The 16,887-nt window shown below is 40.0% G+C and overlaps 1 protein-coding gene across 1 annotated transcript in view; it reads left to right on the top strand.

Annotated features, from left to right (window-relative positions):
* Positions 1-14,097, top strand: part of TBC1D22A (TBC1 domain family member 22A) — a 642,021-nt gene extending 627,924 nt beyond the window's left edge. The window contains exon 13 of the mRNA XM_089684779.1: positions 10,077-14,097. Within this exon, the coding sequence (XP_089540905.1) occupies positions 10,077-10,205 (129 nt within the window). The 3' untranslated portion in view covers positions 10,206-14,097. The remainder of the gene's footprint in view (positions 1-10,076) is intronic.
* Positions 14,098-16,887: the final 2,790 nt, after the last annotated feature.

Raw genomic sequence — 16,887 nt, 5'->3', positions numbered from 1 at the left:
TATCCGTGGATAAAAAATGCATCTGCAAATGTAAGGAATGAATTTATTTACCTTACTGTTATATCGCAGTCAGATTGTTCCAGTTTCTGCCAAAACCTGTTTTTCTTTTGTTTCAAAACTCTACCAAGGTTTGCTTGAAATCTGCAGACTTCTTAAATTGTGAAAGTAAGGGGTAAATCTTGACCAACAATGAGTATGTTCGGCTTGAAATCCTTCTTAGCAGCATGTCTGATTTGCTGCATAATAAATATATAGGGAGGAAGCAGGGCCAAGTTACAGTGGGTCCTCCACTAAGGAAATCATTTGTAAAATTAAAGAACTCCATCGATTATCTCTAAAAGGACAACAGGAGACAAGTGTAATATGTTTATTACCTCCATGCTGTCTTTTATGTGATACAGCTCTTGTAAAATTGACCAGAGCACAGCGGTACAGTTGGCTCAATGCTTGTGGTCCGTGCTCATTCTACTTCTGGCTGCTTTTTTCAGATGCTTTACCCTCTCCAAGCAGCGAATTTGCAAAAAGAGATCTGGCCTAGTGCAACAGTTGAATAATGTTTTCTTATGAAATGATGACTTCATACTCTCCACCATATCTGTTTTTATTTTATTGTGTTAGAATTTAGGTATACTTCTATATTAAAACATCAGTAGAATTTCAAATCTTTAAGAGTTTCTAATTATGTTTTTTGTTATCTTGTTAGAAATCAAGGGACATTTTCATACAAAGGTTTAAACTTTTACGGTTTTAATATTTTTGCATCAGTGACTTTACATCATGAAGGTGTTAAAAAAAACCTAACTCAAAATGCTAGACAATGGTGATGTTTACAGAGATTTTCTGCATCTCTGGGGCCCTATTAAGGATATAAGCTAAGTGCATTACATACAACTTACCTGCATCTCTTAGGTAAGGGTCAGGAAAGTTAGCCATGCCCCTGTCCTGTTAAACAGGTAATACAGTTCATTGCTTGCTTCCACACTAGGTTAAAAGGAATTATATACAGGAATAGAGGGCCTGCTGTTAATAACAAGGGGGTGGTTTTAACGTGGGGTTATATTATGTTACCATACAGAATTTGCCCCAAACTAACTTTTATTCGTTGAGTAAGAAGAAGGTTGCATTTTTTCACATCTTCTCATTCTGTAAATATGGAAAAGTCAGCTAAAGATGGGTTTTGCTTACTTCTAAACCAGCAAACTGGGGGCCCTGAATTATGAGGGAATTGCGGAGGGAAACATTTGGTAGTATATATTCTACATTTGTGAGCTTTCTAAGACATGCAGAGATGAGTAAAACTGTTAACATCATCAGATGGCTCAATGATCAAAGCACACAAGAGTCTGTTTACTGTTACTGTTTTTGAATCACAAGTAAGTGAAGTCCAGAGAAAGCTAACATTTCAATCTGATTGTTGCTTTACCAAGGTTAGTAGGTCCTGCCAAAGAGATTTCTTTGTCTTTTGTCCTGTCTATAATTGTGGTGGCTGTAAAAGCAGACCTAAATGTACTTAGCGGATTTTATTTTCAGGCTACAGCCTTACTATCTGTGGAGGTCAAACAAATAGAATTTTCATCTCTTTAACATTTTATAAGACAGGGGTCTGGACAGTTTCATTCACCCTTTATCTACTGAACTTGGATCCCTAAATTAGATTTTGAAATTGAGTGTGTAGCTTAGTCAGTAAGTTACCATAATGCTGGAGCACTGCATTCAACCCTAGAACTATAGAGGTCATAGTAATATAAAGTGAAATGAATTGAAAAAGAAACTCTGAAAAGGAGAAAAGTTATTTCTTTTTAGGTTTTAGCAAAGTAAGCATACGTCTTAGAAGTCATTCAACCATGCCACTGATTTATACTTTAAATTAGAGCCCAAACAGCATGATGCATACAGGTAATATCTTTGCTAAATGGGTGTTAGAACATTTTACATTTAAACAGTATTATTTTGACATTTGACAGTGTTCCCTTTTAAAAGTAAAGCTATGTATTATGAAATATATTTAATTTATAGGGGCCGTATTAATATTGCTAATTATAATGTTAAGAAAGAGAGTAGGGAAGGTAGACCCATTTATAGAAGTTAGGCAGTGAGATCTTGGTGTTACTTTTTTGGCTAACTATAGATCTTTGATGAGAGTTGGATGTGGACGCACAATTTAACTATCGGTAGTACTGTTTTTGTTGTGATGCAGACATAAACGGGAATGAGATCATCTGATTTATGCTTCTGGAAGAAGGAGTGTAAACAGATACTTTGGGGAACAGTAGTAATTTAGAATGATTTGTGCCCATGAAATCTCTCCCCTTAGGAAAAGGTCAGCTGGCAGTATCTGCCTGTGCCATATAAAACCATATATGTTTTGCATTGTCATATAAATAGTCAATGTAAGTGTGCTAAAAAGTCCTAAACAAGTCCAGATAAAAAATTATATCACTACCAAAAAAGAGTCCAGTGCAAATAAAATTATGTCAAAAATATCTTTCAGTGAAAAAGTGTATCCAAACAAAATCTATTGGAATTTGTCCCCCAGAAGCGCTGTTAGCCCTCTTATGCTTTGGGGTCTAACCTTCTGGTAAGCAGAAATTGTGTCACACCCTTGGGTACACCATGGTGATTTGGAAGGGGATTCTAATTAAATAATTTGGGGACATAGTAGATTTTGTTTGGATGCACATTTTCACTGAAATTTTTTCTACATACCGTATTTTTCGCCGTATAAGACGCACCTGACCATAAGACGCACCTAGGTTTTAGAGGCAGAAAACAGGGGAAAAAAATTCTGAACTAATGGACTGCAGACACAGTACAGGAGATGACCAGAGACTGCGGACAGCACAGGGATGACCAGAGACTGCGGACAGCACAGGGATGACCAGAGACTGCGGACAGCACAGGGATGACCAGAGACTGCGGACAGCACAGGGATGACCAGAGACTGCGGACAGCACAGGGATGACCAGAGACTGCGGACAGCACAGGGATGACCAGAGACTGCGGACAGCACAGGGATGACCAGAGACTGCGGACAGCACAGGGATGACCAGAGACTGCGGACAGTACAGATGACTGCTGACCTTTGGGGAAGTGGGGAGCGGGTACCTGAATTTGAAAGGTACCCGCTCTTACTTCCGCAGAGTTTTTGTTTGATCTTACCTGTTCCTCGATCCAGCCGCGCGCTGTCTTCCCGGCTTCTGTAATGGCGCTCGGCATGACAGCCGGGTGCCCAGTGCGCATGAGTGAGAAGCACTTGCGCTTTGTGATTGGTCCCGCTGCTTCTGGGATCTGTCATGTGTCCCAGGTACCGCCTTACCATTCACAAAGCGCACCGCTTCTCACGCATGCGCACCGGGCACCCGGCTGTCATGCCCAGTGCCCACACTACAGAAGCCGGGAAGACAGCACGCCGCTTGATAGAGGAACAGGTAAGGTCCCGCTGCAGAGCTGAGCGGCCGGCCCAGTATTCTGACACGGCCGCGGTGGAAATACCGGACCGGCCGCTCCATATTCGCCTTATAAGACGCACTGACATTTCCCCCCCAGTTTTGGGGAAGAAAAAGTGCGTCTTATACGGCGAAAAATACGGTAATTTATTTGTGCTGGACTCTTTTTTTGGTAGTGATTTCATTTTTGATCTGGACTTGTTTATGACTTTTGTATTGATTATTTATATGACAGTACAACACATATATGGTATATATTATTTGACATGTGGATAATAGTGAGTGCAACTGTCAGCATTTGATTTAATGATATTGTAGCACTGTGCAGAATTTAAATGTTTTTACTGTCTGTATCATAGACTTGACTTTATCTCCTGATAATCAGAAAATAGCTGGATCTGGCAAATTTCATCTTATGGCAATAGCCAGCTGTTATTTTGAGGTGCACTGGACTCACATACAGTGAAGGAAATAAGTATTTGATCCCCTGCTGATATTGAATGTTTGCCCACTCACAAAGAAATGATCAGTCTAAAAATCGAATGGTAGGTGTATTGTAACATTGGGAGACAAAATGCATGTCTAACAAATTATGCACTGATTTGCATGTTCATGAGGGAAGTAAGTATTTGATCCCCTATCATTCAGCAGGATTTCTGGCTACCAGGTGTCTTTCATACAGGTAACAAGCTGAGATTAGAAGCAGTCTCTTAAAGGGAGTGCTACTAATCTCATTTTGTTACTTGTATAAAAGACACATGTCCACAGGAGCAATCAAACAATCAGATTCCAAACTCTCCACCATGGCAAAGACCAAAGAGCTGTCCAAGGATGTCAGGGACAAGATTGTAGACCTACACAAGGCTGGACTGGGCTACCAAACTATCGCCAAGCAGCTTGGTGAGAAGGTGACAACAGTTGGTGCAATCATTCGCAAATGGAAGAACCACAATACAACTGTCAGTTTCCCTATGTCTGGTGCATCATGCAAGATCTCACCTCATGGAGTGTCAATGATCATGAGAACAGTGAGGAATCATCGCAGAACTACATGTGAGGATCTTGTCAATGATCTTCAGGCAGCTGGGACCACAGTCACCAAGAAAACAATTGGTAACACACTACGCCGACAAGGATTGAAATCCTGCAGTGCCCGCAAGGTCCCTCTGCTCAAGAAAGCACTTGTCCAGACCCATCTGAAGTTTGCCACTGAACATCTAAATGATGCAGAGGAGGACTGTTGAAAGTGTTGTAGTCAGATGAGACCAAAATCTAGCTCTTTGGCATCAATTCAACTTGCCATGTTTGGAGGAGGAGGAATGCTGCCTATGACCCCAAGAACACCATCCCAACTGTCAAACATGGTGGTGGAAACATTCTGCTTTGGGGGTGTTTTTCTGCTAAGGGGACGGGACAACTGCCCCGCATCAAAGGGACGATGAACGGGGAAATGTTCTGTCAAATCTTGGGTGAGAACCTTCTTCCCTTAGCCAGGGCATTGAAAATGGGTCATGGATGGGTGTTCTAGCATGACAATGACCCAAAACACATGGCCAAGGCAACAAAGGAGTGGCTCAAGAAGAAGCACATTAAGGTCCTGGAATGGCCTAGCCAGTCTCAAGACCTTAATTCGATTGAAAATCTGTGGAGGGAGCTGAAAGTTCGAGTTGCCAAACGTCAGCCACCAAGCCTTAATGACTTGGAGAGTATCTGCCAAGCAGAGTGGGCCAAAATCCCTCCTGAGATGTGTGCAAACCTAGTGGCCAACTACAGAAAACATCTGACCTCTGTGATTGCCAACAAGGGATTTGCCACCAAGTACTAAGTCATGTTTTGTGAAGGGGATCAAATACTTATTTCCCTCATGAACATGCAAATCAGTGCATAATTTGTTAGACATGCATTTCTTTTGAATGTTTTGTTGCTATTCTGTCTCTGTGTTACAATACACCTACCATTTGATGTTTACCTTGATCATTTCTTTGTGAGTGGGCAAACATTCAAAATCAGCAGGGGATCAAATACTTATTTACTTCACTGTAGGTTTTAAAGCAAAACTATGCTTTGACCATACAGGACAAAGCAACAAAATAGCTTTAATTTTCGCCTCCCCAGCAATATTTACTTTCTTTTGCTCCCCACAGCTCTGTTCAGCCGCTAGAAGTAAACACTATACCTTTTACTTTTGGCATGTAAGACCTTACATCTCACTCAGTGTGGTAGTGTTGATAATTGGCCCAGCACTGTCACATAGGAGCAGGGAGAGAGTTGTTGCCCTACTTGTTCCTCTGACAGGAACCACTGTGGGCTTACCCAGTGTCTTCCTTTACTCCCAGCAAATGAACAGAGCAGGAAGCGAGCAAAGGAAGCCAAGGATGTGTATCTTTACCCATGCAAACATGACACTTTCAAAGTATGCTCATCATGTTTAGTAAAATGTTGCCTTTATAAGTATTGCTTTTACTGTAGCTTTTAACTGGTTGCCGACCGCAGATAGCCGAATGATGGCTGCACTGCGGCCGGCCAGTTCTGAGTGGACGTCATATGACGTCCTCCCAGAACGTGCTCTCCTGCGCGCCCCAGGGGGCGCGCACCCGGCGATCTCCGTGATCGCTGTGTCCTACGGACACAGCTGATCACGTGATGTGGTAAAAGGCCAATCACAGCGGCCTTTTACCACGTGATCAGCAGTGTCCAATGACACGCTGATCAGAGGGAAATGCAAGTACCGGTTCTCGGCTGCACTTTCCTCACGCTGTCAGATCGTGAGGAAAGTACTGCCGAGAACCGGCAGTTGTCAGAGCGGGGATCGGCACCAATCATCAGGGCACTGATGATCAGTGACCTGATGATCGGTGCCCAGCAGTGCCACCCGCAAGTTCCGCCCACCTGTGCCCAGCAGTGCGCCCACTAGCTCCGCCCACCTGTGCCCAGCAGATCACCCACCTGTGCCCAGCAGTGCACCCACCTGTGCCCAGCAGATCACCCACCTGTGCCCAGCAGATCACTCACCTGTGCCCAGCAGTGCAACCACCTGTGCCACTCTGCAGTGTCACACACCTGTGCCCAGAAGTGCCACCTACCTGTGCCCAGCAGTGCCACCCACTTGTGCCCACCAATGCCACCCACCAGTGCTGCCCACCAGTGCCACCCACCAGTGCAGCCCAGCAGTGCTGCCAGTCAGTGCCACCAGTCAGTGCCCAGGGGTTGTGCCAGTCAGTGCCCAGCAGTGATGCCAGTCAGTGCCGTCTATCAGTACCCATCATCAGTGTCACCTATCAGTGCTGCATATTAGTGCCGCCTATCCGTGACACCTCATTAGTGCTGTCTATCAGTGCCGCCTATCCGTGCCACCTCATTAGTACTGCCTATCAGTGCCATTTAGTGCTGCCTATCAGTGCCGCCTATCAGTGCCCATCAGTGCTGCCTCATCAACGCACATCAGTGAAGGAGAAAAAATACCTGTTTGAAAAATTTTATAATAGAAACAAAGAAACTTTTTTTTTTTTCAAATTTTTTGCAATTTTTATAATTTATAGCGCAAAAAGTAAAGCGCCCAGTGGCGATTAAATACCACCAAAAGAAAGCTCTATTTGTGAGAAAAAAATGATCAAAATTTCATATGGGTACAATGTTGCATGACCGCGCAATTGTCAATCAAAGTGCGGCAGCGCTGAAAGTTAGCCTGGTAAATAAGGGGGTATAAGTGCCTGGTAGGCAAGTGGTTAATGTAACCACTACCTGCAGACTAGTGTGAGACAATAATGTATATAATACCATTGCTTTTCTGTTCATAATCTGGTGAATTTTCTAGTTTACAGATGAATGTAAGCAAAAAGTGAATAGAATGCAACATCTGATCACTGTAACACATACATCTATGTAAATTATTCATGCTTACAGTTCAAAATAAAGCTACAAGTATAACAGCCTGAAGCAAGTTACAGATGTTTTTATGTCTTGCCATGTCTGTCAGCTCATGTTTATGAGTTTTTTTCTTCATTTTCAGTCTCAAGTCAAAATTACAGTTTTTAAGCAAGTACAAATTCTTTGAAATTAGAAAAAACTTTATATCAACTATTTGACAACAGAAAGTAATTTAGGCTGCCTCTCTGGTGACACACTTGTTTTAAAGGAAACCTGCCATGAAAAATGAAGACAGTCAAATTTGCTTCGTTCTGTAAATACTAGTTGCTTGGCTCTCATAATTACTCCTATGTCCTATTTTACACATTTGCTTATTTCCTATTCTACACACTTCTGTGTCCAGAAAATCCCACTACAGAGCAGTACTTTAAGGTAACAGCTCACAATAAACATTTCAGGTGGAATAATTTACATATATCTGGTGGGAATAATATAATCCAAATGAATGTTCCAAATCCAAAAACAGCTTTTTGCAGCATTTATCTGTCTCTGTGCAGACCTTGGTCAAGGTCAGTTGTTCTTAATGCTGTAGGGTGTTCCAAGCCTTGATTCTTCTAGTTTGGATTTGAATGGGAGGAAAAACCTCAAATGGAATTTAGATGCAAAAGCACCCATTAACTTATTTTCCCTTGGCTATTATTTTTGCATAATTTTTTTTATACTGTAAATATTTATACTTGTCATTGTTTTGTGGCTTTTTTTCTTTAAATTGTTTAGTGACGCATTTTAAAAAAATAGCAAATATCGGAAAAATGTCTCTTTGTCTTAACCAAAAAAAAAAAAGAAGACTTTACCATGCTTTGTAATAGAAACATAATGCTAGTGTCATTATAAAGAGGACAGATTTTATAATAATATATGCAGGTTTTATCTAATGTTGTTTTTTCTTTCTTTTTATTTTTTTACACCTTTTATCTATAGATAGAAAATAAACTTATTTTTGAAAATTAATATTGCCAAGTGAAATCTAGGCATTAGCACATCAACAACAAAAGGGTACTGCTGTCCCTTTTTTTATTTTATTTTAATGACATTGAAACAGAAGCAGTGGGATGGCCCAAAGATTATCGAGATCAATGAACATTGCAAGTTGATAACAACAGATACAGGTTTATCCGAGAGAAATATGCCATGGGGTTCCTTAGACCACTAGCCTCCACTTAAGCTGAGTGAGCAATTTGCTTACCTGCAACCACCACACAGTGTTGAAGGGGGAATCCCTTCCATGGAGCCATTGTATTCTCCTGGCGGGGGAGCTGTCCCCACTGGAAGAACAGTGATTACTGGTAGCAGCAATCACATGTAAAATCCAACAGGCTGGTTGGACCCAAGTTGATTGATCAATCAACTTGAGTGCATTCAGTCTGCCCACACATGGTTTGAATCCTGGCCAACCTCTGCTGAACCGGCTGAGATTCGATCCAGTACAACTAAAATATCACTTTTGGTTGAGGTGTAAAAGATAGATCATTTTATTACCCAATTAGGACTACTGTCTTGCAGCTCTTTGACCGTGGTTCTGTTCCCACCAAGAGCACTGCGTGGAGCTTGCCTGCTCGCCAGTTTCCTCCCACAATTCAAAAGACTTAATTGGTTTCCACTCAAATTGGTCTCCACAGTGTGTGCATTTTTATTACTGAGGTAAGGACATTTGTAGATGAATTGTGGAAATAAATCTGATAAATAGTTTATTGTGAGTTGTTTCCAAATAAGTGTCGCAGCTAAAAGAATGAGTGCTATGTAATGTATTGATTTAAAAATGCATTCTCTAACCTAGTGTCCTATGCTAGTTGCCTTTTATAATGATTGGCTTCAAGCGTTTGTGTCACTGACCTAGAACAAGAATTGCAGATCAGGAAAGTCAATAAAAATCAGAAGTCCCAATGTACCTATTTGTTCAGTGTTGGTGATTTCTACCTAAAGTGACATTGGAGAAATTAAAACAATTTCTCTATTTTACCAGTGATGTTCATTTTCCTTACCACTAACCAAGATCTTGGCCTAACAAAATATCTGCTAATATCTGAATGGACAAAACTAGCCAGAATATCACTAGCAGTAAATGATTTTCCAAGGCTGTAGGTCTGGCTGATGGCATATTGTAAAATAAAATACATAAACACGTAGAGGGGATAAATTGTTATAGTTTGATTGAGGGTTGATTTACCACATAATATTCACTCCCACAAGTCTATTCCTCCATCCATATTGTTACAAGTGGACAATCTTTCTGAAATTGATATTTAATATTGATTTTCTTAGAATGTAAAGGGAATAATATTAAAATGTTGCACGTAATGGCTTTTTATTGCTAGACTGGGCTTCTTGTACATCTTGACTTTGTCATGTTTTTTTTTAATGCAAAGCAAACATTTTATACATACAGAAATATTATGGAATATTTTCAGATCATTGCTATGACAAATTTTGCTTGTATATGAACAAATGATTTCTTGGAGTTTTCAGGATAATCTATTCTGCCATAGTGTTATAAATTCAATAAAAGACCATTACACTGTAGTAGTTATTTTGCTTAGGATCCTGTTGAAGGTTTATCCAATTTTAAAGCAGTGACATGTTTAGGTTTATGTACGAGATAAAAATTAGGCATATATCAACGCACATGCTAGCTTTGCTCATCCATCAAAGCACTACCTGTACATATGGAAGATTTTTAATATGTATTCTTCATTTGTTTTCCAGGGATTATTGATCCTATTGCAGAATTTGCCAACCGCACACTGGGGGAATGAAGATATCAGCGTCCTCCTGGCTGAAGCCTACAGACTAAAATTTGCTTTTGCAGATGCCCCCAATCACTACAAGAAATGACCTGATTCAGAGCAGGCAACAGTTGAAAACCTCCCTCCTTATTAGTGATTTATATGAATATGTACAATATAAATACTTTTTTGTGCTTTTTTTATTGCAGTGATATCGTTTTCACAAATTCACAAAATAATATGGAATCATATCTACAGAACCTTAGGTGTAAATTCCGGTAGACCAGGCCCATTGTAAACATGCCATATACCAAAGAAACTTACTTTCAGTGAATTTACAGGGTAGAACAAGAGGAAAATGACATCCTCCCATTTTTGGTCCAATTCATAATGAAAGGTGTGCTGAAAGTCATCTAGATAAAAGCATCAAGTTAGAATTACACTAGTCAGGGTTATTCTTTGTATTTCAAAAATTAGTCATTTGAAATTTGTGAAATGTAAAATATAATAAGCATTAAAATCCTTCTAATATATTACTGACAATGCTGCTTGGAAGTTTCTTTCAGTTACTTTGTCCCAGTACTGCTAAATATGCAGTGGAGAAAAAGTCTTAGAAAGGGAGCTTGTTCCTGTATATGTGGCACGGTACTATTTGGTATATAGAACTGAAGTCACCATGATATAAAAAATAGGTTTTTTAATCTTCCCCTACTGTTTGCCACTGATATTTGATTTTTTAACTCTTGTACAATTAACACAGATAGACATTTTTATTCAGTGATTTAAATTTCATGAATCAATTTTTTTCAGTTTGTGATAACTGACAATTTAGACGTATTCAGTGTTCCCCTCTGTCCTTTTGCTTTTTTTAACTAATGGCTGTGGATTAAGACCTATAAAAAAAAACCATATTATTATTTTTTTCTGTTATTGTCAAAGTGGTTGATTGACAAAAAGCAAATATAAGCTGTTCAATTTGCAAGGAAATTTTCCCTTTGCTTTGTGAATGTAATGAATATTCACATTCCAAGGAATACCCAGTCATGTTCAAGGAAAATAATAACTTTCTTCTTGCTTGCACATGATTTGATGATGGAAGTCAGTTGAGCTTTACCACTTTCAATAAGGGGAAATTACCCAGTAAACTGAACTATTTGCCTTTAATAAATCAAACCCAATTTGTATGATGATATCAAGCAAGATCAGATATATGTAAACTTAAAGTGGTTGTAAAGGCTCAAGGTTTTTTACTTCCACGCATTGTATGCATGAAGGTAAAAAACCTTCTGTATGCAGCAGCTCCCCCTATATTTAACTGAGCCCCATCGTGATCCAACAATGTGCATGAGAGGCTTGGCTCTCCAGGGACTCTCCCTCCCCATTGCCTGAGCCATTTGCTCCCGCTGTTATCAGTCACAGCCAGTGAGCGAATGAGGAGAGAGAGTGGGCAGGGCCAAGTCACGGCTCTGTGTGTGAATGGACATGCAGAGCAGCAGCTTAGGAATGAGCCTGCTCATGTGCATTCATAGCAAGCTGCTTGCTATGGGGGTAGGAGGGAGGAGCCAGGAGCGCTAGCGAAGAACCCCAGAAGAGGGTTGCTCTGTGCAAAACCACTGCACAGAACAGGTATTTATGACATGTTTGTTATTTTTTTTTTTTAAACTGGCCTTTAATACTAAGTTATTTACACCAATATAGGGAAGTCAGAGGAGCTGCATACAAGCTAGACATTGTAATGCTAGGACTTGTTTGCTGAAGACCAGAGCTTGTTTGGTCGATATTGCACTTACCTATTGCTACATAGAAACAGAACATTTTTTTGTTTACTTTTTTTTCATAATATTCATAAGTAGTTTAAACAAATATTTCTGTGACCTGAAAAATAAACAATTTTGAAATGATGTCCTTAACACTCTTATGACTGCGATTCACCTTTATAATTACAGTATTGAAAACTGAAATAATTAGGAGATTCATGGAAATTCTTATTTGTTATATTTTTGTTGCTTTCTTTTGTCTTTAAATAGAGTGAAACATTCTTTAGTGGTATACCATGTTTGTAGTATCTGAAAGAAGTTGTCACTAAAGCCTAAAATGTTTCTGTCATTTTCACATATTATCAGCATCTGTTTTTATATTCAGGATTCATGAAAATTCTATAAATCCTAGTTCCTAGTTAGTAAAGAAGGCACTGAGGCATGAAGCAATGTCAATGAACTTTTGGCCACCTGCTGCAAAATCTCAGTTCCATCCTCTAAAGGGCTGGCTCAGCTATATATTCTCTACAAGAACACAGTCACAGTACGAGCAGAGCCATTTCATTATGACCTGAATTTGATAAAGGTCCTATGTGTACCTTGAAACATATAAATAGATATAGGTATTGTTATAAGTCTGCATGACATATATAATAAACTGTGAGCGGATAGTCCATCTGGTAGCCTACAGGTTGAACAAGACCTTTCACGTTATCCCTGACAGCCTCCACAAGCTGTGTGATATTAAATATTTGAATACATTGTTTATAACACCAGCACAAATCTCTAACATTTATTTGATTCATTAATTTCAGTTTGCAACTGAACCAAAGCCTCTATAGTATACGTACAGTATATTGAGCAAGATCATTTTTCTTAATAACCAGTGACCATTTTCAATAATTTCCACTGATGAGCATGAAAAAAATGAAACCCAATTCTCCCTGCATGTGTCTTAAGCCTTTGTATAGAAATACTTCTATTTTTTGTACTAGTATTATTGTTTATTTAAAATGTAATTATAACTTGTTTGAACGTTTTAAATATGATTTATAGTTAGGTACAAAATAAAAATTCTAAATAAAAATATTTGTTAGTAGAAAAGAATATGGGGTTGATTTACTAAAACTGGAGAGTGCAAAATCTGGTGCAGCTCTGCATAGTAACCTATCAGCTTCCAGGTTTTATTGTCAAAGCTTAATTGAACAAGCTGAATTTAGAACTGGATTGGCTACCATGCACAGCTGCACCAGATTTTGCACTCAATCTTAGTAAATCAACCCCAATATAACTTTGACCAAGGTAGACAAAAAGACCAAACTCCTGCGCTCAAGAGGAGTGCACTGGCAAAGGTCAATCCACAATCGTTAGCTATTCAAATAATTGCACCGACTTTGCTGCCCCCTAATGGCCAGGGAAACCCAAAAGATGTACTGCAAAAACAAGAAACAGAGAGCACACCAACCTAGTGCATTACCTTTGTGATTGCTTTATTTGTGTTAAAAAGACAGATGTATACTCACATACAACATGAGCAATAAGACACATCAGTCCACAATGTAATTGAAGCAACATGGTCACCTAGACAAGCCCCTAGCAAGAGAAGACCTTCCAAAAGGCTTACATTTTGCAAGGGGAAACCCCCTGTTCGGCAGAGCCCTCATCAAAACGCATCAGTGAGTATACATATGTCTTTGACGCAAATAAAGCTATCTTAAAAGTAATGTGCTAGATTGGTGCACCCTCTGTTCCTTGCTTTTGCATAACTTTGACCAGGCAAGGTTGATGTATGTACACTCTTCAAAAACAAAAAAGCAAGTGGCTAAGTCAGTTGTGTTAGACCTGCAGTATTTAAGTGTGGCTGATTTGTGAAAAGTGGAGCACTGAAAAAGGTGGTAGTTCCCAAAAAATCCAGTCTGCTTCCATATTTAACTTTCTAATGTACTTTATATAAGTTAACACCAGGTTTATTTGTAAAGGCAGCAAACCTATTATCCTTTATTTTAATTCTTTTTAAACATGAATTTTCTCCAGGATACTGAGACTTAAATGAAGGCAAATGTTTTGCACTGCCCTCTATGAGTAGTGTTTTATATTTGAAGTACTTTGTGTGCATGTAAGACATTGATGTTTGCAAAATGAGGAAATTTTGTAAAAGTGTTCAACCATTACCAGTCTGATTAAAAAAAAAAAACAGTCATTGCTAATGTGCGCATTCTTAATAAAAATATAGAAATGAGAAAACTGTGATGCCTTCACGTTTTGATTCTAAGATATATTCACAAATTTCCATCAGGCTGCTCTGTTAATCTACCACAGCAATGAAAAATTCCTAATTTTGCCCCCATTTTGCTCTGCTAATTATAGTAAGTATTATGAATCATTAAAAGTGTTTTCTCTATATGTTATATAAGTACAAACAAGTTGATCCTGCCAGAAATCTTGTGAGCTCATTATTTCCTGTGTAATCGGCCTTGCTTCATTGAAATCGCAAGCAGTTTTTGCCCATTACAGTTCTTTGCACTGCAGAACACTCCTAAGTTAAAAGGATGCTCTGTAGGGCTAACACCCTTTCTTTCCTATAGGTGACAATTCTGTCCCCAGTTTTCAGGATAACCAGATTTAAAAAAAAGGACTGAAAAAAGAAAATTAATGCAGCCACATCTACCCTGGTAAGCTGCGGTATGTTATTTTTGGTTCTTGGTTTTAGATGCACTTTAAGTAATGCTTGGTTTGATACCACGCATTCTGAACAAGCTCAGACAACACATGTGACAAGCCCCTTTATCCTCCAGAATCTTACAAAACCAAACTGTTTAATGATAAATGTGCAGAAAATACTCATCATAATGTGTCCATAACTACGAAGACATCCTTTTAGACTACCTTCATTTAAACAGCATCATTTTGTACATTACATTTTTCAGTGTACATGCCTCACATATATTAATGTAAACCCTAATTGAATGACATGTAGTTTACTAAAGCTTTGAGTCATAAATAATTGCTATTTCTTTTTAAATAAAATACTGTTTTAGCCTATTTTCCTTCCTTTGTTGTATCTCAGCACTGCTGACCTTCTGCAGCCTTTTTGCAGTCACTGCATATCTAAATGCATGCACTCCATGAACTTATGCACATTATTTCTCAGTGTAGGTTTCCTGTTAGTGATAACGTTGCAACATACCTGTGGATAGTGCAATTGGAATGTGAGGGTTACTATTCAGAAAAAAAAGGGAAAGAATGTTCTTACTGAGTAACAGGAAGTGCCTGCACAAGGGCCTTTATTGAAGGTGTTATGTTAATTAAATGTGCAAATTTTAAAATATTGAGAATTACTTTAAAGCCTAACTCTGGCTCAGCACCCTGCTACTTGCACTGACCCCCCTCCCCCCAGCATATATGTTACCTTTGCTCGAAAGCCTTTTTTATTATTATTATTATTATACAGTATTTATAAAGCGCCGATAGTTCACTCAGCGCTGTACATTACAAAGGGGGACAGAACATGTGACAGAACAATACCAATACAATGCAAAACATGAGGGGATTGAGGGCCCTGCTCTTTCGAGCTTACAATCTAGAAGGGATGGGATAGTGGTACAGGAGGAGATAGCTGTGGGGGATGGAGTGGTAGGAAGAGTGGAGGAGGTCGGTCAAGTTAGCAGGGGGTAGGCTTCCCTGAAGAGATGGGTTTTCAGGGTGCGCCTAAAGGAGAGGAGAGTAGGTGATAATCTGATGGGTTGGGGAAGGGAGTTCCAGAGGATGGGTGACACCCTGGAGAAGTCCTGGAGGCGGGCATGGGAGGAGGAGACCAGGGAACTAGAGAGAAGGAGGTCGTGTGAGGAGCGGAGTGTGCATGCTGGGCGGTACTTGGATATTAGGTCGGTGATGTAGTTCGGGGCAGTATGGTGGACAGCTTTGTACGTCAGTGTTAGGATTTTAAATTTGATCCGTTGCGCAATCGGAAGCCAGTGGAGGGATTGGCAGAGGGGGGTGGCGGAAACGGAGCGGTTGGAAAGGTGAATGAGTCTGGCAGCCGTATTCAGGATCGACTGAAGCGGGGATAGCCAGCGGCGAGGCAGGCCAGTGAGGAGGGAGTTGCAGTAGTTGAGTCGTGATATGATGAGGGAGTGGATGAGCTGATTAGTGGTTTCTGGGGTTAGGAATGTGCGTATTTTGGAGATGTTGCGGAGGTGGAGTCTGCACGAGTTTGTTAAAGATTGGACTTGGGGCTGGAAGGATAGGTTGGAGTCCAGAATGACACCAAGTACTCTGGCCTGCAGGGCGGGTTTGATATTGGCGTTGTTGGATGTGATGGAGAAGTCAATGGGGGGTGGGGTTCGGGCTGGGGGGAAGACAAGAAACTCGGTTTTGGAGAGATTTAGTTTAAGGAAGTGGAGCGACATCCAATCTGATATGTCGCTCAGTAGGTGTGTGATTCGGGCAGAGACCGAGGGGGTGAGGTGGGGGGTTGAGAGATAGATTTGTGTGTCGTCGGCATAGAGGTGGTAGTTGAAGCCGTGAGAGTGTATGAGTTGGCCAAGGGAGGAGGTGTAGATGGAGAAGAGAAGGGGCCCAAGGACAGAGCCTTGCAGTCTGGGATGATTTTTTTAATTTAAAAGACCAATGAGGCACAATTTTATTAAAAAATAAATAATAGTTGGTCAAAATTGTTCTTTTAGCAGCCATGAATTTGAAGGATTAATATACCTTTCTAAGTCCACTGCAAAGTCCTTTACCAAACCCTAAGACAGTAAACCTCCTGTAGAAAGTCATGGTTCAGCCTTTAGCTTTTGGTTGCATGGTCTGTTCACAGTCACCACAGCTTGAATTCTAGCTTCATTGAAAGTGCAGCCACAGAGCTCACCACATTTGCCATAGTAAAGGAGGACCTTGACATACTGTACAGAATCATAGCAGTGACACCACGCCATGCTCCAGTGTGCTGACTAGTGCTGCCATTTTCTATCACACTTCTACTGTTCAACCTACAACATGCACCTCACATTATGGTCAGATTTTGAACAGGAA

The sequence above is a fragment of the Staurois parvus genome, unplaced genomic scaffold (genome assembly GCF_062004578.1).
Source record: "Staurois parvus isolate SC_StPar_1 unplaced genomic scaffold, SC_StPar_1.0 ptg000019l, whole genome shotgun sequence".
Classification (NCBI taxonomy): domain Eukaryota; kingdom Metazoa; phylum Chordata; class Amphibia; order Anura; family Ranidae; genus Staurois; species Staurois parvus.
The sequence above is the reverse complement of the archived record's forward strand: the minus strand, read 5'-3'. Positions and strand labels throughout refer to the sequence as shown.